The 23,645-nt window shown below is 34.5% G+C and overlaps 3 protein-coding genes across 6 annotated transcripts; 1 reads left to right on the top strand and 2 right to left on the bottom strand.

Annotated features, from left to right (window-relative positions):
- Positions 1-2,176: 2,176 nt before the first annotated feature.
- Positions 2,177-22,290, top strand: LOC119085998 (protein argonaute-2). Of its 4 annotated transcripts, none has more exons than XM_037196570.1 (13): positions 2,177-3,180; positions 11,722-11,856; positions 16,973-17,041; positions 18,600-19,001; positions 19,061-19,354; positions 19,423-19,645; positions 19,716-19,961; positions 20,029-20,194; positions 20,276-20,615; positions 20,683-20,849; positions 20,915-21,433; positions 21,504-21,673; positions 21,750-22,290. In XM_037196570.1, the coding sequence occupies exons 2-13, from the start codon at positions 11,730-11,732 to the stop codon at positions 21,886-21,888; spliced, it is 2,862 nt and encodes a 953-aa protein (XP_037052465.1). In that variant the 5' UTR covers positions 2,177-3,180; positions 11,722-11,729; the 3' UTR covers positions 21,889-22,290. The 4 variants fall into 4 exon arrangements, with proteins under 4 accessions (XP_037052465.1, XP_037052466.1, XP_037052467.1 ...); XM_037196571.1 differs by lacking the exons at positions 2,177-3,180; positions 11,722-11,856 and adding exons at positions 12,537-12,817; positions 14,717-14,892; XM_037196572.1 differs by lacking the exons at positions 2,177-3,180; positions 11,722-11,856 and adding an exon at positions 12,538-12,817.
- On the bottom strand, positions 11,044-12,283 carry LOC119086007. Its single transcript, XM_037196584.1, has 3 exons — positions 12,090-12,283; positions 11,542-11,669; positions 11,044-11,477 (listed from the first exon to the last, which is right to left on the bottom strand). The coding sequence occupies exon 3, from the start codon at positions 11,233-11,235 to the stop codon at positions 11,053-11,055; it is 183 nt and encodes a 60-aa protein (XP_037052479.1). The 5' UTR covers positions 11,236-11,477; positions 11,542-11,669; positions 12,090-12,283; the 3' UTR covers positions 11,044-11,052.
- Positions 11,243-12,288, bottom strand: LOC119086006. The gene is made up of 3 exons (XM_037196583.1): positions 12,090-12,288; positions 11,542-11,669; positions 11,243-11,477 (listed from the first exon to the last, which is right to left on the bottom strand). The coding sequence occupies exons 1-3, from the start codon at positions 12,233-12,235 to the stop codon at positions 11,314-11,316; spliced, it is 438 nt and encodes a 145-aa protein (XP_037052478.1). The 5' UTR covers positions 12,236-12,288; the 3' UTR covers positions 11,243-11,313.
- Positions 22,291-23,645: the final 1,355 nt, after the last annotated feature.

The raw sequence follows: 23,645 nt of genomic DNA on the forward strand, positions 1-23,645 counted from the left end.
ACAAAAAAATCTTAGCGATTGTTTATTTAATAAAATTATTAAATTAAAATACAAAAAATATGCATAAAATTAAACCTAAAAACAACTATAGTAAGTAATTTTACGGCGTTAAAGAAAAAACATGAAATTATAAGTTTTTTTTAAAAAACAGAAAAGAAAAATTGTGAGACTTTTGTATGATTTTAATTTTGTATTTATACACACCCATATATACCCCCTTCCCCCAAAAATCCAATTTAATGATTTAAATATTTGTTGAAGAAATAAAAAAAGGAGAAACCTAAAAAAGCTTAAACGTTAAATTGTAATTTGTAAATATATTTATCCTAAAACACGCAACACTAAAAATTAAAAAATTAAAAAATTAAATAAGCAAGAAACCTGAACCGGGTTTTATTATTTAAAAAAATGAAAAAGAAAAATCGCGACATGAAATTGAAAATACAAAAAAATGAAATAAATATCCAAGTTAAGTTCTTCCAATTTGAATACAATAACAAAAAAAAGAAGTTTTACACATACAAACAAAAAATACATAAAACCTCGTCCCCCTCTTCCTTCCCTAAAAAATATACAAGTTAATCTACTTAAAATACATTACAAAACCCTATCGTTAGTCCTAACATAAAAGAAAATGATATGAAAATTGCTGCCGAAAATTAAAAAGTAAAAAAAAAACTGAAAAGCTGTTTCCGTATATAAAAAAAAGATTAATAAATTATAAAGTAAAATAATCGGATAAATCTACTCTATTGACATAAATTAATACGTGCGACACAAAAAAAAAATCTCTATATTGATTATATATAATTAATGAAGTGGACAACATTCATGCAATTGTCCAGCACTATTAGAACAATTTCCGGTGAGAAGAAAATTAAGTGAACAGGCGCCCTAAATATTCTCGCGTTATACCTACTGTATTACACTTAGTGCATTCATCCCCTATAATTGAATCAATTTCTTGCAACTCAATTCTTAAATCTTATTGACTTGAGCCTGATACAATGAATTGTACAGAAGATGCCGCACAATAGGGTGCGAGAATATTTAGAACCCCTTTTCACTTCTTTGACTTCCTCGCCGGAAAATGAAATAACGATGCTGTGCCATTGTATGGATGTTAAACACGTAAAAAAAATTAATACAAAGTATATTGCTTTTTGGATATGTGTACACAAATCAATGATTAAATAAAAAAAAAATTAAAAAATTAAAACAACTGTGTTTCGAGATAACGTTAGTGATCGTACCACCCTGATAAATCTATACAAAAAATCTCGATAAGCAGATCAAAGACATTTAGGAGGAAGACCGAGTTTAAGGTCTATTGCATTTCAAATGAACTGAACTTTCGACTGAATTTACTCTCCTATGCTTCCATCTGCTTGTTATAATTACATTGACAAAACGTACGATGCATTTCTTAATTGTTTAAGCCTTTCGTTCCACTTTCCATGTCTATGGAAAAGTGTCTTGCATTTTACTTGCATCCCCATCCGTTGCATTTTCCCCTGTACTTGTGTAAAACACACAAATACCAACACTCTGTCTCCTCTTGTTATTGTGAATACATCAGCACAATTTTCACGATCTAACCAACACAATTCGCGTTGACCTTGAGTGAAAACATATACCAGCGAAACGTCTTACTTATACCGATTCTATAACCAAAGTATAAATAATATCTCATTTAAGCGGATAGTATACCAACAGACTTGCGGATGTGAGTATGTACGACGAGCTTGTAATTATACAGATTGAAACAAAGGAATGGATACGAAATTTGAGATGAAACGGTCATGTTGGGCTCATTATTATTTTTGCTCTTTGCTTAATCTCAAAGACATTTTGTATGCCGAAAAACTCTTCACGTATATGTCGGTAACAATTCGATAGGTCAACATGCGTAGCATTTTAAATCAACAAACTTGAATTCGCAACATTTGTTTTCATATGTATGCATGTTGAATGAAAACGTTTATTAGGAGCCGCCTATCAATGTATTTCATTCCTCAATGATGGGGAAAGTGTGAATACAACCGAAGTTCCATTGTTGTGTGCTATCCGATTCACAAACATACTGTATGTGCGTACACACTCGGAGGCATTTGTGAGATTGGCATATAATTGAATGGAGAAGAGCACGGTGTATTATTGTACACATTCAAACATCTGAACATGAAAATGAATGAGTACACAGCCATATCGCAACGCCGCTGGTTGGATTTGATATAATACATCTAATTAAAATCCGATGATTTTTATTCGAAAATAAAAATATTTACCGAATCTTTTGGATGGTATTGTTGACATTTAGTGATCGGACAAGAGAATAAGATAAATGAAAATTGGAATTACAATTCGTTATAAGTTAATTCAACGTAAAATCGATCGACCTGATCCAATTTATAAACAAAAACAACACGTAATGCTATTTAATCATCTCTATTTCACTACCTCTACAATGGGTACTGTAGACTAGTCGCCGTGTTGTACGGCATATTGTGCAATGCATTAAAAGTGTAAGTAAAAATAAATAAGAAAAAAAAACAAGCAGAACTTGTATGTACATTACCAACTCAAAGAGAACTACTGTAGTCACTATCATCGGGTTTTCTGATACAAAATGTTGATATACTTTTGCCGAAAATATTGTTCAAACTCGTTATCGTCGTTGTGTTAAAAAAAAAAATAAGAAGAGAGAAAATTCGACACGAAAATTACGCATATTTTAATGACTATGTAGCAAGATATGTGAAAATCAAAAAGAAAAAAAATAATTACAATAAAATGTTATGTTTAAGTCAACGAAACCTTGCCAATGTAAAGAAGTTTCCATAAAATTTTATTATTATTTTTTTCTGTTTAAAGCAATTTACCGTGCCCATGTGTAAATATACGTAAAAGAAACAAAGTCAATTAAAAAAAAAGTTTTTATAAACTTGAAAATTGTGTAACTCTTAAATTTTGTGTTTCTTGAATGGTGAACATCCTGAAAATAATATTGTACTGAAACAGCATTCGAATCAATGGTGGTTTTTGTTAATTTACCACCGGTACGATAATTTATTTGCCGGTTATAATATTGTTGACGATTTTACCCAACGATATCGCCGGAATTTATTGGATTAATCAATCACAGCAGCAATAAAAGAAAAGGAAAAGAAAAAGAATCGGGTGAGTTAGACATATCAATCTTGGCTTATTTTTTAAGACGTAATTTCGAATTTATTGATTTTTGCTATGCAAAATATGTATATTCATCGATGACGATAATAATGTGCATTGACGTGTCATATGACTTCGTGTACAAAAAATGAATATATACGATACCTTTTGCGAGTGTTTCGGGTTAATTAAGCTACCAAATTACAGAGGCAGACATTTTTGTTAAACAATTGTTTTTAATTTACTCAACCGGGAAGGAGAGTGCGATGCTAACAATGACATTTTCGTATTGATATTATTCAACCGAAATGGGTTTTTTTCCTTGATTATGCGAAGGCATGCCATTGGTGACATTGGAATTCACTGCTCTTCGAGCGATTAATTATTCCATGAATTATTTTGAATTCTCAACTTCCGGTCGTTTTGAGATTTAAAGTGAAGTCGCTAGAATTTGTCATCATCATCGGAGAACAGTGAAGTATGTAATTAAACGCGTGTACTATTTACTGTTTATATTAAAACTTAACACTCTTTATAAAGTTAGAGTTTATTAAAGTTTATTTTGAAGAGTCAGAACATTTTTACAGACAAATAAACCAGCCAGCCAAATTGTATTTTGTTGTTAAAGGTCAACATTAGGACACTATTGGAAATCAAAAATGTTTCCTTCGTTCCTAACATTTACTGTTTATTCCATTCCTACATGAGCGCACAGCCGGTCCAGTGAAGACCAAGGTCCAAGAACTGCCATCACTGCCATTCCATCGGAGTCGTCCCATTATCAAAATATTAAAGTCAGAAAGTTTCGTTTAAGATAATACTTTACCCAACCAACGAATGGTCATTCACAACCAAGAAAATTAATAATTCATGATCCGATCGGGTTCATGGTCAGATAAACTTTTTTTTTCGTTGTTGCATCATTTTTACCGAATCTTTTATACATTCAATGTGTCAATGTGATTTGAACTTGTAACACAAAATTATTCTCAAAACTTGAAACACTTTAGCTTGAAATCATTGTTCATTGATACAACCAAACAATTGAAATGTTTTTTATCAATACGCTGATAAAAATGGTTCATTATAATTTTATATTTTTATTTATCGAATATTGAGTAACAATACAAGTATTCACACGGAGAGACATTATCATTTCGGTTAAAACAAAAGATTAGAAATGTGATTATAAACTTGAGCTACATTTTAAAATACAGGAAGGGAAAGCTTTGTATACCTGCCACGTAATGAAATGTGTTTTAATTTAACGTTTTAGTAGTAAATGAAGAGGTTCTTAGAATGCTTTTGTTCCGAAAGTGTAGACGTTATTAAACTTCGATTAAAGAAATCTCGAAAATCATACTTTCAAATTAGTGACGCATTTCGTTTCAGATGGTTTTCCACTGATTGGATCGGCTGAAAAACAGCTGACACAAATTGTGTCACTTGTTCACTAAATTTTCAATTTTCCAGAATTTTTTTACATTTTCTCCAAAAATATTTTTTGGAAAATTTAAGTAAATGCGGAAAAATTAAAATGGGAAAACCATTTTCTCAAAAATGGTCACTGCGATTATCTCAAAAAGCTTTGCGAACAAAAAAATGCTTTCGATTCCGATCAACAAAACTTACTTACTCTTGATAAGAATCTTTTAGATAGATATTGGATGCTCAATAATATTGAGTCAATGCTTTACGTTTAAGAAATTTAATAGCGCTGTGAGTGTGTTATGACGTCGATTCGTTAAATTTAGTTTTCCCTCTAAATCAAGTTTACAGAATTCCTAATCGTTAATTAGGAGAGCACTACAAACATCTCAGCATCTCAGCACAAGTCTGCATAAAATCGTTTTCAATGTTAGCATCGCACTCAAAAGTTTAATCATCGATTGCCCTTAAAATACTGGCACTTTCTTCAAATTGTAGCAGTGATGTATAAGTTTTATATAAACTGACTCATACTACATTTAGCATTTATTCATTTATTTACCACAGAGGTCAATATTTTCTTGAATATCATAAAACCGCGTTTTTTACCAATACTGAGATATGGCTTCACGATGACAACTTTTCATGACAAACTATATAGTTGGTAAGAATGTTTTTTTTACTTTATATTTCAAAAGCGCAATGGCATCTGAAAGTATTCAACAACGAAAAAAATGTGTCATTCGTTTTGTGGTGGCCTTGCGGTATAAATTTTGCATTTTTATGAAAAAAAAAAAAAAAAAAATAAGAACTGATGTGAAAAACATGTCTAGCAGCTAGTCCGCCGGCATCAATTTTTTTTGGTGTCGTGATGGCGATGGTTATTTAAGTCTTCGAAAAAAAAGAAGAAGAATTATTGACATCTTTTGACTGCACGCGTATTGGCTTTAGTGAAAGAAACACTCGTTTTAAAATAAAACTGGTTGATCTACAGTATTATCATATAATTCGAAACAAGTTTGTGAATAGGTAAAAGGTACGAATTCTCATTTTCATCGTGAAAATAAATGTGTTCATAAATGAAACGAAAACACATTCTCCCAAACAGTTAACTTTTACTGCAAGCGTAGACTTAAACATCGAGACTGTTACTTCTTTGGTTCTAAGCATTATCTAGATGCAAGATCTTTTACTTTATTAGCTTTGAGATATTTTTCCACTGTGCAGGCACGCATAAGCTCTTCGGTTTTTTGTTGTTGTTGTAGCTGTCGATAACAAATGATCAACCGTCCGTATTGTACTTTCAAATTGTTGCAAGAAATAAATAAAAAACATTTCAGAAACTATAAAATGTTCAAAGAACTGTGATCTCGCAGAATTATCACTGTTGTTTAAAAAAAAAATCGGATGTCGTTAAACGTTGACGCTAGCCGACCGTATTGTAGGGAATAATGAACTTATCAATGTTATTGTCATTTCCTGCTTCCATCTACAATGTCGCCGAATGTTTGAAAAACATATTATCACTACTACGGTCTGGGATGAAACCATGTGAATACAAATCGGATCGAATATTTTGGTAATCTACTTTGGAGGTTGAGTAATAAATCGCAAGCTCTTAGTATAAAACTTATTTAGATTGGAGCACAAAATATGCTTTATTCAGATTTATTCTTTCACTGACGGCAGGCTTGTTCACAATGTGACTTTCGAATCTGTTACTTCATTTGATTTACATATTTGATTTACATAATGAAACAGAATCTATTGCTTCATTAGTTTGAATATAAAATTTTCTATATAAGTTCGTATTAGCCGGTGTAGATCATTTATTTCTGTCGTCACGACGATAACAGATGATTCGTTTTCTTACCTTTTATTGTTGCCATATATATTAATTAATAAAGAAACATTTAAAAAATATTTTATCGGAATCTGTAAACCACTAGGTCCGACCTTTTGGGCGGGTGAGGTCCCTTGACTGATATTTTTGATCAATTTCATTGAATTTTCATTTTCCATTGATAAACTTCCGAAACATCACATATATGAAGGCTTACATTTGATTCCAGCTTAATTTTTCAGCTGTATTCATCAAACTTGTCAGATTTAGCATATTATTATATCAATGACTCCCAAATGACAGTAAAATTTGACAAAATAAACATAAGACGGAATGATTTTGGGCCACTTTGTGAGTTCTCAATTTTCTTATAAATATTGTAGTAAGATTTTAAATTAACCATAAATCATAAAAAATCGTGTGAATGACGGACCTCGCTCTGCTTTGTCCGTAAACTTCTGTCTATTATTCTGTTTGATTGCCATTTTCTTAAATTTAATCAGAGTATATGGTATGTTTTGCGAATGTGGAACGTAAACTCTTTCACAAAATAAGAAAGTGCGATAGATGTTCTTACACTTATGTACAAAAACAGAAGTCCACCGCCCTTAGCTGGAAACTTCACACTCGTGGGAGTTGTAAATATTTTGTTTGATTGTTGGAATGATGCATTTTAGAAAAAATTTAGCATCCATCACTTCAAATGAAAACGAGAAAGACGAAGAAGAATTCTGGGTATCCTTTCCTTACATTGGAAATGCTTCCAATAAAGTTGCGGGCTATCTACGGAAACAACTCAAATGGAAAGTAACTTTCACTCCAGGAGTAAAAGTACAAATGAGCATGGGCTCCAATAACTCCAAAGACATCAGACTTCACTGATTTCACTTAGCAATCCTTTCAATATCATTCACATTTTATTCCCTGAAGACGAAAGCTCGGAAAAAATAAAAAATATTTCAAAATATATCCACGCATCCAATTATTAACAACGAATATTACATTTATTAATCAAATCCTACTCTTTTGATAACAGGCATTTTTCTGGCGCAAGACAAGGTTGTAAAGGGAGTAAAAAACTTCGTACCTGATAGCTAGCTTTCAAATTTGATAATCAACTATCAGAGAGGATGTTAGTAGTTCACTAGCAAGAGATGTTTACCCGTTAATCTGTTACAGACGGCAAGCATATGACCAGTATTATTATCGGGTCTATTACTTCCATTGATCATAGTATTTTTTTTTTGTTTTTTTTTTTCAAATCTTGTACTTCAATTTTTTAAGATGCATTTTACTATATAAAGAACCATATTACCCAGAGCCTGTCACTATTTTTGTCGTCGTTATCGATAACAGATGAATAGCCGTGAGTGATATCCTTCGTCCCAGATAGCCCATCTTCAAACTTACCTTCGGGAATAGCGTCCCACGCATTTAAAAAAAAGAATCATCAAAATTGACACAAATTTTTCGGTGTTTTATGGTGTAAGACCCTGACTTTCAGTCAAGGGAATTACAATTTATTGTGAACTCGTTCGTCGTTCCATTTGCGTTCCATATAAATGACCACCCATACTCTCTACAACGCAAGATTCGTTATGTCATCACCCCACAAAATCTTTGATTTACTAATTTTACTAAGTCCAATAACTCAAAAATATTGATACTTCTTATGTTAGAGTAGGGGATTGCATCTTTCTGATTGATTCATCAACAATCTTTTGTATTTCAACTTTATATTTAAAAAATTTACGTTAACTTACGGTATGGACCTAATGCAATATGTGTCACACGTCGTCATCGGTGCTTTACGTGAATATTTTCAGAATTTTTTTTACAATATCTGAATATGTTTCTCTTTCATCAAGTTTAAGTCTTCCTTCAATTACGTGACGAAGGGTTGTAGCAATGCATTGCAATGCTACATTATGCATATATTATATGACTTTGTAATGGCGTATTGCAATCAAATTCAAATTATGCCTAGATGCTGAATTTAAATGATGCGACCCCGTGTCTGTATGATGTTTCCATAACGACACTGAACGGCACAACACGACAATTCAAATCGGATTGGGACAACTGTCCAGATTTTATTTTTATTTCGGTATTGTTATCCGACCGCATCGTATAATGTATTTTAAAACGATGAAAATCCTATACCCCAGTTCCATGACAATTTCGTTTTCATTTCATCGAATATTTTCCACTCTTCTGTTTGTTTGGTTTGCTTCTATAAACCTAGTTTGATATTGCCAGCAAAAGTACATTGTAGCACATATGCGCGCTCTTGCTGCTTGACATTGAACTTGAAAATAAAATGCGTCGCACCGAAAAACAAATCTCTCTCTTTTTCTAATATACCATTCGGAAAATGAGGCAGTGCGATGGGAAGCTCCTCGCTTAGAACATGTTTGGAAACATTTTATTATTCACCCACACATATAGTAGCCATAACATTTCAATGATATTGCAGTTGAAGTGCGCAAGTCGTCGAAAGAGAATTTTTGTTATTATTTTTGATATTGTATAGGAGTCTGGCAATGGTGAAGGTGTGCTTCCGCAGTGATATGTGGTTGTGCTGGTCGGCTGATATGAGTGGGGCATATTTTTAACTAACACTGTGACGATGATATCTTGTTCAAGATGGATTCCATGAAACTCCAATTAACTATTACGATTTCATTTCTGGGACAATAGATTTGTTTTTCAATTTAAACTGAAAACTGAGACGAGAAAAGCAAATCGAAAAAGTCTAAATCCTAAAGTTTTAATTACAGGGTCTCCACTTAATTCATTAAATAATTTTTTTATTTAACCTTAACAACATATTGTGAAGAAAGTTTTGCAAAAAGGAGTTTCCAACGGATGGGTATCATCTGTTATCAACTTTGACTGCAAGAATAAACAGAAAGCTCTAACTAATACGGTCTTATATAGCAAACTAATGTTCAGAATTATGAAGTAAAAGATATCGAATCAATCTCTCAGTCTACCTCTATGGAAAATAGTTCCATCAAATGAAGTAATAGATCTTATATTCTTGCCGTGTGTGAAGGGTATCATACCGTATGAACTGAAGATACGTTAAGTCAATGTCTTAATAGCTTTATTAAGAGCTATCGGCAGGCATTAAGATTCATTTTAAGATTCTGTCAGGATTGAGTTGGAAAAGTGCCAAGTGCGAGAAATGCAAGAATTTTGTGCTTCAAATGAGGGGCTTGGAACTGAAAACATTAACCAGAATAATCAAATACGATGAAAATAACAGAGTCTTATAACAATAATAATAAACACAAAGGCACTGTCTAGTCGGGAACAGCACTGTTAAGTCATTGTCTCGACACCCGGGTGTTAAAAGGAGCCCAGAGTCTGATACAATATCTTAAATATTCATTCGTTTTACGTACATTTTGAGATATAAAACCACATAAGGGTTTTCAATGCACATTATTGTCGTTACTGTCGATATAATCTGTTGCTGATGCAATAATGAGCCATTAGGTTATGGTGCCTCAAAATAGTCAGAGTCCACTCTACTGCCGTAATTTGCTTGGGGGACTTAAAGGGGGGAATTCTGTTGGAAATTTAAACAAACAAATTATTGACTTTTACCTTGCACATTCAAATAAGACCATGTGGTCTTTCCGGTAGAAATTCAGACAAAAGAATTCTTTGTTAATAGTATATTACTTCCGAGGTTCCAAGTTGTGTATTTGATAAGTGGGGTGTTACAGCCCGACCCGAAGGGGAGGGCTGTATTCCCCACTTGTCAAATAACAACTTGGAACCTCGTAAATACAATGCTTTACGTGATTAGGCAATGTAAATGAAAATGAAACATGCCGTAACACGTAAAATGTTTTATCCAGGTCTCTTATTCAAATGACGGTAGCTTGGTGTATCTATTTTTTTTAGAATCTTGACTCCAGGGTCCAGGCTTTGTTCTCAATTCTCCCAGAAAAATCGATCTTCTATTGGCAAGAATTGACCTAAGCAAAGAATTATGATTCCCGGCAATAAAAGATCGAGTTCGATAAGAAATGACGGTAAATGATTCTTAGGAAATTGAGAGCAAAACCTTGACTCAAGAATTTTGTTAAAAATATTACAAGAAAACCGACTCACCTATTCTCCTAAATTATAGGGTACTCTTGCCTCATAAATCACTACTCGTTATGCGATTTTTCGTGTTTTTCGCGATTTTTCGTGGTTTTCACGAATCTTCGTCATTTTGAAGATTACACAAAAATCATGAAAATTCGTGAAACATTTCCACGTTTACAGGCCTCTGACCGAATAGAAAGCAAATTTCAACCAGTGGCGTTCATGGATTAATGAATTGATAGAATCTTTCTGGTTAAGTAAATTTCCAATCTCCGTTCCTCATTATAACGCAATTAGCGCTTCTACTTAAGATTTTGAAATATAGCTTCCGTGCCAGAAAAGTGACCGACACAGATGACAACGAAATTCGACCCAATGAGTTACTGTTCAAAGTATGGATGTAAAAACTGTGTAAAGTTCCAATGAATTACTAGTGCCAATGTTGACCGAATGTATCTTTATCGTTCAAATAAAACGAAAAGAAAAGTCACACATTAATGTCATTATTCCATTGGTTTTATTGTAATGAATCGTGACAATATGAATGCTATCAAGAAAGTGCTTAATACAAAACATACAACGAATACGTAAAATGACTCCTCCGTAAACACATCGGTAAACGATGGCAATCCATTGTATAAATTTTCAATGACATCCATGTGTCCGCCTTTCTTGTAGTTTTTCATTTTTCTATTTGTTGACCAATTTCTTGCACTAATTAATAACCGTTCTCTAACTGCGCTGTAGACAATGTAGCAAATGTTCTATCTCTTCTTGGCTCCAGCCTTCTTTTCCGACTTAGTTTTGATGACATTCACTATTTCCTCCTTCGGAGCTAATTTCGTGACATATTTGTTGCAGATCTGGAGGAGTTCCAGCGAAGTCAAATTGTCAGCATCAATTTTAATTTGTTTGAGTTGCGATGTCTCTGTGAATTGATTTCCGGATGTTAATCAGTGAACGGATTCCGAATTTTTTTTTTTTTATCTTACCTTGTACCGCTGGTATCAAAGAAAATGATATTGTTGACGGTGCACGGTTGCAAATGATGTTGGTTTTGACGGCACAATTGGGATTGGTTGCCGTCACTTTCGGAGACGATAAAAAGAATAGGAAGTCTCTGTAAATGAAGAACGAACAATCGATTAATTGAATTTTTAACAAAATTGCAGGACAAAAGATGTCGACAGAAAATGAATTAACGCCTGGCATGCCAGCCCATTTACATACATTGTCGTATCCCGATTTGACGACAACAATTCAGCTGAACAAAGCAGTCAGTTTGTTGGAGAAGGCCTCTACATATGGTAATTACAATGAAAATTATTATTTATTGAAGACGTGAAGCGACGATAGTCAGAGTTTCCCTTCGATTAATAAGACTGCAGTCTCTTATTTTGTGAAATCATAAAAATGGGAGACGTTTGTTCAAGTCGCATGCGCGAATTATTTTTAGCAGTTCATTCTTCAAATACAATCGTAACCATCGTGCCGAACGGTTTACAAGCAAGAATGAAATTTTAATGTTTTTGTTACATACCTGGTATGTCTAACATTTTCTTTGAATGGATCGAAACTGATTGTAATCCGTGAAACGGCCTTCAAATTTATTTGCCTCAGATTTTTGTTAATTGCATCGATAAGTCCGCCAGATCGTGTTATTGTACCGCTGAATTTCACAGACATTTTCAATTTATTGTACCGATCTCTTGATTTTCTTTAGCGCACAATTGTCACAAATGTCATGATATGCAGAGCATGTGTCAGCTGTATCACATGCGCCACCTTTGAATTTAACGTAGCAACACAAAATGAAATGAATTTCTATAATTCGATTTGTCCTTTGTCATTTGTGATCAGGCTAATTTAAGGTGCGTAGTACTCTTCATCCGGTATCTTAATCACAAGGTCATGTATCTACTCTAATCATCAGTTACCGTCTTCACCGTATTATATCCAGAATAGGAAATATTTAAAAGAACGATGCATGAAAACTCTACAGCTATAGTAGGGCCATCTGTTACTGTTTTCTGAACACATTATGAATGAATTCCCGAAGACAAAGAGAGAACACATCGTTCATTCTCCAATGTCATTTTTTACACGCAGTTTGTGTAGACATTCTCCCAATTGCAAAATGGCGATGAGTATTTACGTGAATTAAATTAGTTATACTCGAGAAAGACCTGTGATTTTGTGTTTTTATATAATCCGCTGTGCCTCAAATACTGCTTGTGATATATTAAAACATGAATCCAGTAGGGCAGCGTAAGTAAAAAGTGTTATTTTGACGGAAAACCTCGAAATATTGTGAATATTTGAGTGTTTTCAATAACTAACGTTCCATCGATTAAGTGGTCGTCTGGCGCTGTCCTCACACAATTTCATATCTATCAAAACTAGTCATTCAAAGTTTTTTTTTATTCGTGAAATGTGAAACACGAGCTCGTTTTGTTGGTGCTTCAACATTTCTGCTTCCTTTCGACTTATTTGTCGACGGATTAATCTCATCCGTACGAATGTAGGATACAATTGAATGCGATTTTTCGACGAATTTGTTTGATTATTTAATTTGTTTGTGAGAAAAAAAAAATGGAAAAAGCATTTTGTGTTTGAAATTGATCAAAATGTCTATTTAGGTCAATGACCGAAGTAAAATATCGATGGCTGTTTTTTTTGCGCTGCTTTGTACATTTTCATTTGAAACAATTTGTTTCTATATTTCCATATTGTATTGAAATTCAGTTAAGCAAACGAAGAGCATCAACAAAGCTAACCAGTCAGTAAAATATGTCAAAAGCAATATTGTTACACATACATTGCTAATTAGACAAGCTGATCCGACCGAATAGTTCTTCGAAATTATTGATTTTACAATTTAAAACATGAAAATATGCGTTCAACATATGAGATTGTTATTGTGGTTTGACCACAACGCAAGTTGATTGAGCAGGTACAAAATTTTGTGCATATAATAATAGCAACCTCAATTACGGAAATATTCGTAGTGTACACATATTTTCAACAGCATAATTGTAAATATAAGCAAAATTTCGAATTTTTGTTTCCATTAGAGTGTATACTGTAATGCTGAGTCAATGACTCATTAGAATTTGTTGGTCACTTATAGTGTTCGATATTTGTGCTAGGTTTTATGCATCACTAAGCACATTGCATTTATGGTGAGAAATAGGCGGATGAATAACGACGATGTCTTTATGTTTGTTGTGTACGATTTAATAAGATTAACGAAATTTTGTTTAAAAGGAAATGTACATGTTTGCTTTCCGTACCTGGAGATGAGGCTTGATCTGAAAGAACTTTAGCACGATTTCAGCTAGATTTTCACTTGATCACGCGAACTGTTCTACCCCTCAATTTTCGTACATTTTCAACAAAATATCCAATGGTTTATTGCTCACCATTTTCTGTCTGCGTTCAGTGCAGTTATTTCGTACCGGAATTTATAGCTAAGGATTAGTTGGGAATTTCCGAATATTTTCAAGTTTTGATTTTATTTTATTTTGTACGGCCTTCAAATACATCAACTGAATAGTTCATTGTCCAACCTGTACCGTTTCATTAAAAAAAAAAATCCGAAAATGTTTCTTTTCAAATGCACAACAGATTCGGTTCAGTTACAATTTATCCAGAAATTTCGTTAATCTCAAAAATTCCAAAAGTTTTACGGTTCAATTTTTACCTACTCGTTGCGGGTCATTGAATGGACTAAATATATCAGACGAGTGCGGTGGTGGATGATGATATACAAATACAAATGCAATATTAGGTTGACGTTGAGACCGATAATCCTTTTTCTTATTGTAAATTGTGCCAGCGTTCGGTGAAGAGTTACTAGTTTTGCTAGAGTGATGAAATTGTTGTTATGTTCAAATGTGTAAAGTGAGGACAGCATTTAAAACGGGGAACTAAAATAGTATTTTACTTACCAAACACCATACACTATTTTAGTTGTAAAGTCTTGTACAAAATGTCACATTTTAACTATTTGAAAACAGAATTTTTTATGTTTTATTTGGCGATGTGAATATTTATTAATTTTGGTGGATGATTTGGCTTCACCCCAGATAACCCAGCAACTTGAGAAGGAAAACAATAATATTTAAACAATAAAAGAAATCCGATCTAATTTATGTTCGAAAAAAGGAATTTTTTCGTAAAAAGTTAAAAAGAAAAAAAACTAAACCAAACCGGAAACCAAAGGCAAATTTTAAAAAACAAAAGAAAAGAAAAACATTTTTTTTTAAATAAAAAAAAATCATCATAAATGGAAAAAGTGCGGGACTTTGAAGAAGAAAGCAGCCATTACGGAAGAACGGAGAGTAAGCTACTTTAATATATAACAAACAAACAATTTTTTTTTATTGTATTAGTTAAGTTTAAGCAAGCTATACTTAGAGTGTGAAAAGACGGGCATGATGAACCGTTTCCAAGATGCTTACAAATTTTTTTAAAATATCAGCTAAGTCTTCTGTTCAATTTACGAGCTCGGAACAGGTCAAACTCAGGTCATACAAGCTGAATCACCTTGTACCTGGATGCAGTAGAGTTTGATTACAATATGATCTGTAGCCGACGTCAATCGCTTTACGTTGTACAATTCCTGATGCTACATCAAGGAACGTATTTAATATTTATCTCTAAACAGTAACGGGAAGGGGAACTTGACCTGTTTAGAGACTTCACATGAAATACATTCCCTGTTGTATCATTGAGATGTGCAATTCAAATCAACTGACACTGTTCACAAATCATGCTATGTCCGGACTATTACTGAGTTTTTTACAAGGCAACTGAACTAAACTTTTGCGTGCGTTTTATGAATTTGACCTATTCCGAGCGTCAATCCCATTCTACACTCGGTAAAGTTCACTCGAGTGCAGAATTTGTAACAGCTGGTCTTTCACGCGTTGGTGTTCATGCTATTGTTTCCATGTGTTTCAGCCGCTTATTTACACAAACAAACACACGTGTCAGTGAGTAAACCATGTTAACACAACTATCATAAACAATCAGCTGATGAAAGACCATCTGTTGCAAATTCTGTACTCCAGTGAAATTTACCGATTGTATTTCGCAAATTAATCGAGCTTTTAATTTAATCTTCCGGTTGGAAATAGACGAGATGGAACAGGATCATATTTTTATTAGGGTTGTGAGTCCGTAGGTCAGTCATTTATTTTATTTTTTTCGTGCAGCTTAGTGTGTTACATGAAATTCTAATTCCAGAACAATTCACTTTGTCACGGTTGGAGTGAATTTAACATTTTAGAATGAAAATTTTTGTTTTTGTAAATCCAATTGTTTGAGGTTTTGTGTGTGAAAGATTTGTAGATAATATAATGCTCTACTGGTTTATGCACCAAAAGTGAGAATACCACTAGGTTGTGCTCCAATTTTTTGTGATCGTATGGTGTACAGAACTATTTTCTAAAAATTTTGTCTACTCTGAATGAACCGACGATTCGCAAAGAAATGAGTACATCCCGAGAAGAGTGCATGATGCTTCAATGGCATAAACGTAATCGAAATTCAAAATTTTAAATAGTCAGTTGAGTACTGGTGATTTTTTCTAGTTTAGTAACTAATTAACTTACGTTTATGTCTGCAACACAGTGCAGCAAGTCATTCTTATATCGTTACAATCAGATTCCAGCGTGCCAGAATGCCGTAAATAATTTAAACTTCCCCCATCCAATCTGTTGCTTTCAATTCAGATATGTATTCAGACATAAAAACTTCTGACGCCCTTATAACTCCATAAACACATTTTTATCGATATCGACATATATCGTTTGTCTACTACTTTTTCGCTGGTGTTATCTGGGATTTAGTGTAAATTTTTAACCTAACCAATTTTGATATTCTAACACTGTTATTATGTTGGTCGTCGATTTGATTTGTATATTTTCGGTATCTAATAGAGGAAATTGTGTGTTTGATTACTAACATTAATTTAAATTTATAGTTTTAAAACCGGTGCGTTCTATCGCAACGGATGGGTATACGGTTAAGAAATGATAATGCTGATATAAACTATAACACTTAAAGCTTTTGTTTAAGCTTAAACTAAACCGCAAAAGGATTTTTTGCAAAACAGTATATTACCGATGAATGTACCAGGTATGGCCGATTCTTCAAAATCGGTCGATGTATCTTTGAACGTATTCATCAAGTATGTCAAAATAATATGGAAATGAGTGCGTTTGAATCCGTTTTTTTTAAAATCGTTTTGTCCTCCGCGTAGAGATTTGACCATACCTGGAAGTTTATCTTAATTGTATATTATCCCTACGTTACAGCGATGGAATGCACCACACCCAATCAAAATTTGCATGTCAATTATTTACGAATAATTTTTGATCAAAATGGTTCTCTTTTTCTTAATCTTTTATTTTATAGACTCATGGACTTCCTCACCACCTCGGCCACCGAGCCCTGCGCAGTCGCAGACAAGCCTCACACTTTCATGTAAACACTAAAAATTATTTTATTCATAAATATTTTTTCAAAAATCAAAAAAAAAATCAAAATTAAAAAAATTAAATCAATTCGATGCAATAATTTGTTTAAAGAATGAAAGGAATTAAAATTAACGTTTGATTATTTCGAATGCCTAATCAAACTGACCATAGTGTAATATAAACAATGCAATTTTGTTTATTTAATTTTCGATTTGTATAGACACTTTAAACGGCGTCTTGTTTATTAGCATTAACCCATGGCTTCTTGTGTTAGTTTCTAGACCACTAGTGTTACTAGTGTTACTATACCACTGCCTATCTGTATCTAAGAAATCGAAATTGTTTTCTAGAATTTTATTGATTATCTTAATTTCAGGAAAATTCATGAGATTTCAAAAAAATTGGGAAAATTTGAGAAAGTTAAGAAAACGTTTCTCGATAGACTGTTTTATGTAGGAACTATTTTCGGTCAAACGTTTTATCATATTTCTTGAATTTTCTTACATTTTCCCATGTTTTCCTTCATTTTCCCTAAAAAAATTTTTGGGAAAATTCGGAAAATTCAGGACAGTATGGGAACGAGTTCTGCCAAAAATAGTCCTTGGCTGTATGTAGCCTATATGATGAAACATACCTATCAATACTGGTCTATGTCTTATCAAGTTTCTTTTTTCCATTGCCATTTGAGGTGGTAAGACTACTTGTAATTAACAATCAATACAAACAACAAGCACAACACGGCTGAATTATAAAGTTTGTCACTTTCTATGTCAATACAACGTTTTTCTAGTGTTTTTACGCTACTTTAGTTTTATCATTGTGCCGTATAAGAGGTCTTTCGTTTCAGAAAAAGTGAATTGCAAACATTACTACTCACATTTATAGCAGTTAGCAGACGTTTCATTCTGCTAATATTTGGTGTGGTTTCATTTTCATTCAGAAATTCACTTGTAGATTCAGACAATGCCTAATTGTTGGCACGCATAGCTGTCTTTCAAATATTTTTTCTTCTTTGAATATGCCACACAGAAATGACCTTGTTCCAATTTTGTGAACGAAACAGCTTTATCAAAAGTTAACACTTTTCCGATCGTGTTCGTGAAACACAATCGCAGAGAAACGTGTCTGCAGACAGACGAAAATTAAATCAACAACAACGAAAAAAAAACTTTGTATCAATTGGTTTATGAATAAGTAATCAAATATTTAGAATATATAAATACACCACAAGTGCCTTATTACCACCACATTTCGCTAAAGCTTATACTCCATTTTTGTTATTATTTTTTTTCTCTATTTTTCTTTACAATTCATTTTACTCACAATTTTCATGTAAATAAAGATTAACAACGAAAGAAGGAAAATAATATTCTCCGCCATTCATACTAACTTCTGGTTAATTTAAAAGTTCATATTGCAGGGCGTCATTACACATTAGTGTTTAAGATCATCACTACTTTAAAAACCGAAAATGAATTAACATTTCCCAAGCTATATCCTATAGCGAAGTCGGGGTGTGATCAAATTTGTTTTTATCGAAACTAAATTTACCGTAAATTCTTTAGCACCAACACCAGGATCGACACCAACAACAGCTGTAGCCGGCTCTAGCGTTACAGCTGGCCCATTAGGCGTTGTCACTACGGCAACGCCAGCACCGCCGGATCTTCCAGTATTTACATGTCCGCGACGACCGAACTTGGGACGGGAGGGTCGTCCCATTTTACTTCGTGCCAATCATTTTCAAATATCTATGCCGCGTGGCTATGTGCATCATTATGACATTAACATACAGCCGGACAAGTGTCCGCGAAAAGTTAATCGGGAAATTATTGAGACAATGGTGGCCGCATACAGTAAATTGTTTGGTGTTTTGAAACCAGTATTCGATGGCAGAAACAATTTGTATACACGGGATCCGTTGCCCATTGGTAACGATCGTTTAGAATTGGAGGTTACGCTACCAGGTTAGTGATTTTGTCAGAAAAAATCAAATTGATTTAAACTAAAATTGAAAATCGTTTAGGCGAGGGAAAAGATCGAGTGTTTAGAGTCTCAATCAAATGGGTTGCGCAAGTGTCATTGTTCAATTTGGAAGAAGCATTGGAGGGACGTACTCGTCAAATTCCCTACGACGCAATACTAGCTCTGGATGTCGTCATGAGACATTTACCAAGCATGGTTTACACACCAGTTGGACGGAGTTTCTTCAGTTCACCTGATGGATACTATCATCCGTTAGGCGGTGGTCGTGAAGTGTGGTTCGGTTTTCATCAAAGTGTGCGTCCATCACAGTGGAAAATGATGTTAAACATCGATGGTATGCGACATAATAATCAGCGTACAGTTTGGGAGCGTCTTGCTCATTTTCTTGTCATTTTATTTTAGTATCTGCAACGGCATTTTACAAAGCTCAACCGGTTACTGATTTCATGTGTGAAGTGTTGGACATTCGAGATGTGCTGGAGCAAAGAAAACCACTCACCGATTCACAACGTGTCAAATTTACGAAAGAAATCAAAGGTCTAAAAATTGAAATCACTCATTGTGGAACAATGCGACGTAAATATCGCGTGTGCAACGTGACTCGACGACCAGCTCAAATGCAATCGTGAGTTTAAAAATTGGTTTCGTCGCTGAGTAACATCTCGATAACCGACAATGCGAACATTCAATTTCAGATTCCCACTGCAATTAGAAAATGGACAAACAGTTGAATGTACCGTTGCCAAATATTTCTTAGACAAATACAAAATGAAATTGAAACATCCACATTTGCCATGCTTGCAAGTTGGACAGGAGCACAAACATACTTATTTACCGCTTGAAGTATGCAATATCGTTGCCGGTCAGAGATGCATAAAGAAATTGACCGATATGCAGACATCAACGATGATTAAGGCAACAGCTCGCTCGGCCCCTGATCGGTAAGTGTTGTGTTGTCACCTGTCTCCCGCTTGAGTCCGTTCTAAAATTTCAATTCCAATTGCGCAGAGAACGTGAAATTAATAATCTAGTCAGACGTGCTGACTTCAACAATGATGAATATGTGCAGGAATTTGGTCTAACCATTTCAAATAGCATGATGGAGGTGCGTGGCAGAGTTTTACCACCACCCAGACTTCAATATGGTGGTCGTGGCGCTACTATGATGGGCCAAGTAAGTATCCAATTTGTATGGCACAAATTTCACCGACCAATCGAACTTAAAGGAAGAACGATCGACTATTATTCAAAATAGCCTATGTTCCCTCCACAGAACAAGGTCAGTTTGGCAACACCCAATCAGGGTGTTTGGGATATGCGTGGCAAACAGTTTTACACTGGAGTGGAGATCCGTGTCTGGGCCATTGCATGCTTTGCACCACAGCGAACCGTACGTGAAGATGCGTTGAGGAATTTCACCCAGCAACTGCAAAAGATTTCCAACGATGCTGGCATGCCGATCATTGGCCAACCATGTTTCTGTAAATATGCCACTGGTCCAGATCAGGTTGAACCGATGTTCAGATATCTTAAAAATAGCTTTAATGCGCTGCAATTGGTTGTGGTGGTTTTGCCGGGAAAGACTCCAGTTTATGGTAAGTTCTAACGAGGCACATTTACAGTTAACCAGGCTCGCACTGTCAATTTCAATTTTTTGTTTAGCTGAAGTGAAACGTGTTGGTGATACTGTGCTCGGTATGGCCACACAATGTGTACAAGCCAAAAATGTTAACAAAACTTCGCCACAGACGCTATCGAATCTTTGTTTAAAGATCAACGTGAAGTTGGGCGGAATCAATTCGATTCTTGTGCCATCAATAAGACCAAGTGTAAGTGTCATTGAACCATTGGAAATTCGGGAACCGATCAACTAACTTTCGGCTTCTCCTTCCAGGTATTCAACAAACCGGTAATATTCCTTGGTGCCGATGTCACACACCCACCAGCTGGAGACAATAAAAAACCATCCATTGCGGCCGTTGTCGGATCAATGGATGCACATCCGTCACGATATGCAGCAACTGTGCGAGTACAACAACATCGTCAGGAAATTATCCAAGAGCTCAGCAGTATGGTTCGTGAGCTGCTGATAATGTTTTACAAATCGACGGGTGGCTATAAGCCTCACCGAATCATTTTGTATCGAGACGGTGTGTCTGAGGGCCAGTTCCCACATGTTTTACAACATGAATTAACTGCCCTGCGTGAAGCATGTATTAAATTGGAAGCTGGCTATCGGCCTGGCATTACATTTATCGTCGTACAGAAAAGACATCACACACGATTGTTCTGTGCCGATAAGAAAGAACAGAGCGGAAAATCGGGTAACATACCAGCCGGTACAACGGTCGATGTGGGCATTACACATCCAACCGAATTCGATTTTTACTTGTGCAGTCATCAGGGTATTCAGGTAACATTTGAATGGAATTTCTCTCTGTATGGGGTAGATTGTATCATTCTTTCGATTGGTTAACAAACAGGGCACAAGTCGTCCGTCACACTATCACGTTCTGTGGGACGATAATCAATTCGATTCCGACGAGCTACAATGTTTGACATATCAACTATGCCATACATATGTCAGATGCACGAGATCGGTGTCGATTCCAGCGCCAGCTTACTATGCACATTTGGTAGCGTTCAGAGCACGGTAAGTAACCGGATTAATATGCAAATGATGATGTTGATCGCAGCGAGTAACAATGTTTTTTCTGAATGTTCTGCAGCTATCATCTTGTGGAAAAGGAACATGATTCGGGCGAAGGATCGCACCAAAGTGGATGTTCTGAAGATCGTACACCGGGTGCGATGGCGCGTGCGATCACCGTTCATTTAGAAACCAAAAAAGTTATGTACTTTGCATAAGCAATCATTTGGATAACGAAACAAAAGCACGAAGAAAGATGGATCACGAAAACCAAAACGCAGGAAAGTAACAAGTCGTCGGTTGTAATGACAAAACCTAGCGTGTTGCAAAAAATTGAGAATTTTCTTGCACTTTAAAGAGCAACATAGTGTTTATGATTTTTATTATTTTTTTAGCTTTTTTAAGTTAGCTATAGCATCAATGAAGATTGCAATTAGATTTTAATTATTCTTTTCTTTGTTTTAAAATTCCAACAATCACGTTAACACACCTGTCGAAAAATCGTGAACAAAAACTGAATTTTGAAAGTTGTTTTCAACTTATATCGGAAGAAAGAACACAGCCACACACACACACAGCAAAAGAACTTTTTTAAGGTTCATACAGACACATCAAAACATTTTTTTTTAATTATCTTGTCATTTTGCAGTATTTCATTCTTCTACTTCTTTTTAGAAAAACTTTTTATTGCCAAACATTTTGTTTTTAGTTTTTATAAATATGCAAAGCCTAAGTTGCATCTTATCAAATATTCGGAATGGATAGTCGGAATTTTTGCGAGTTATTTTTCAACGACGTAAAAATGTTATTTTAAGTAAAAAATTGCTCTACGTCTTCAAGATGCAACCAAATTTTTGTATATATAAATAATCTGGCTTAAGCTGCGAGGCATTCAGTCGAGGTGCGGACAGACTGGAAAAATCTCCGAAAATTTTGCATCATAAAATCAAAGAAAAACCTCAGAAAACTAAAAAGAAATCCCAAAAAAATCTATGGAAATCCGAATAAATCCATTGAAAATTTCATGAAATCGTTGAAAATAGCAGGAGAATTTTCTTTTTGAAAATACTTTGTCAACGAATCCGGCCTTGCATACAGCCGTCCAAAAGACAACTACGAAATGGAATATTGATCAAAAATGTCGACAGCAGCTGCAGAACACCTCACACATACTTATCTACTGTGCTGTTTCGCTATTCGCACCCAAGGTGTTTCGCAATTAATCTGTTGTTCGGCTATTCGCACACGGGTCCGATTAGCGTCCATCATTTATCGCATTTATCGCGGCTGCATTCGGCCTCAGACAAAATTCTAGTCGGATTAGGGTCATCTTAAACAAAATAAATTTTATACAAAATTCTCAGCATTTTACAGTCAGAGGCAATGAAATTCCAGCATGAATTTGCTTCAGGTGTTTTTCAGCTGATCCACACTTACAATCAGAAACTGTTTATTTAGTGTATACGGTTGAAGCTGCAACACGCACTAGCGTGGTAGTAGTAAGACCGTCGTATCAACAGTTTTGACTGTTTGTGTGGATCAGCTGAAAAACGGCTGAAGCAAATTCATGCTGAAATTTCACTGTCTTTGAGTGTTAAACAATTTTTTTGCTTAAAATAATGTTTTTCGTCGAAAATGGTTTGAAATTCCGATGTGCTCTATTCAGTTTCTAACTTCTAAGTGGACGTTGTACCTTACACGACCTCAACAACTATCGACTTCATGAAAAAGAAAAACCAAAACTTGTATCTACTTCTCTTAAACTTAAGACAAAACTCTTCCATTTCTCGATTTAATAAAAAAAAAGTCACACAAAATTTGAATCACATTCAATGCATGATCGATCACAAATCTATAAAGAAGGAGATTCAATTGATAACAGGTTTGCCAGAGGTTAGTCGGAAAATGGAAATGGAGTATGTTACGGGATCACTCTTTACTGACCGGTATAAAATGCATTTCTAGCTAAACTATG

Source organism: Bradysia coprophila, chromosome IV (genome assembly GCF_014529535.1).
Source record: "Bradysia coprophila strain Holo2 chromosome IV, BU_Bcop_v1, whole genome shotgun sequence".
Classification (NCBI taxonomy): Eukaryota; Metazoa; Arthropoda; class Insecta; order Diptera; family Sciaridae; genus Bradysia; species Bradysia coprophila.

Coding starts and splice junctions, on each gene's coding strand:
- LOC119086007 (XM_037196584.1), bottom strand. CDS start 11,235: ATGAAAAACTACAAGAAAGGCGGACACATGGATGTCATTGAAAATTTA.
- LOC119085998 (XM_037196570.1), top strand. CDS start 11,730: ATGTCGACAGAAAATGAATTAACGCCTGGCATGCCAGCCCATTTACAT. Junction 19,646..19,715: donor CGACCAGCTCAAATGCAATC/GTGAGTTTAAAA, acceptor ATTCAATTTCAG/ATTCCCACTGCAATTAGAAA. Junction 21,674..21,749: donor TTGGTAGCGTTCAGAGCACG/GTAAGTAACCGG, acceptor AATGTTCTGCAG/CTATCATCTTGTGGAAAAGG.
- LOC119086006 (XM_037196583.1), bottom strand. CDS start 12,235: ATGTCTGTGAAATTCAGCGGTACAATAACACGATCTGGCGGACTTATC. Junction 11,670..12,089: donor GAAAATGTTAGACATACCAG/GTATGTAACAAA, acceptor CTTCATTTACAG/AGACTTCCTATTCTTTTTAT. Junction 11,478..11,541: donor TTTGATACCAGCGGTACAAG/GTAAGATAAAAA, acceptor ATCAATTCACAG/AGACATCGCAACTCAAACAA.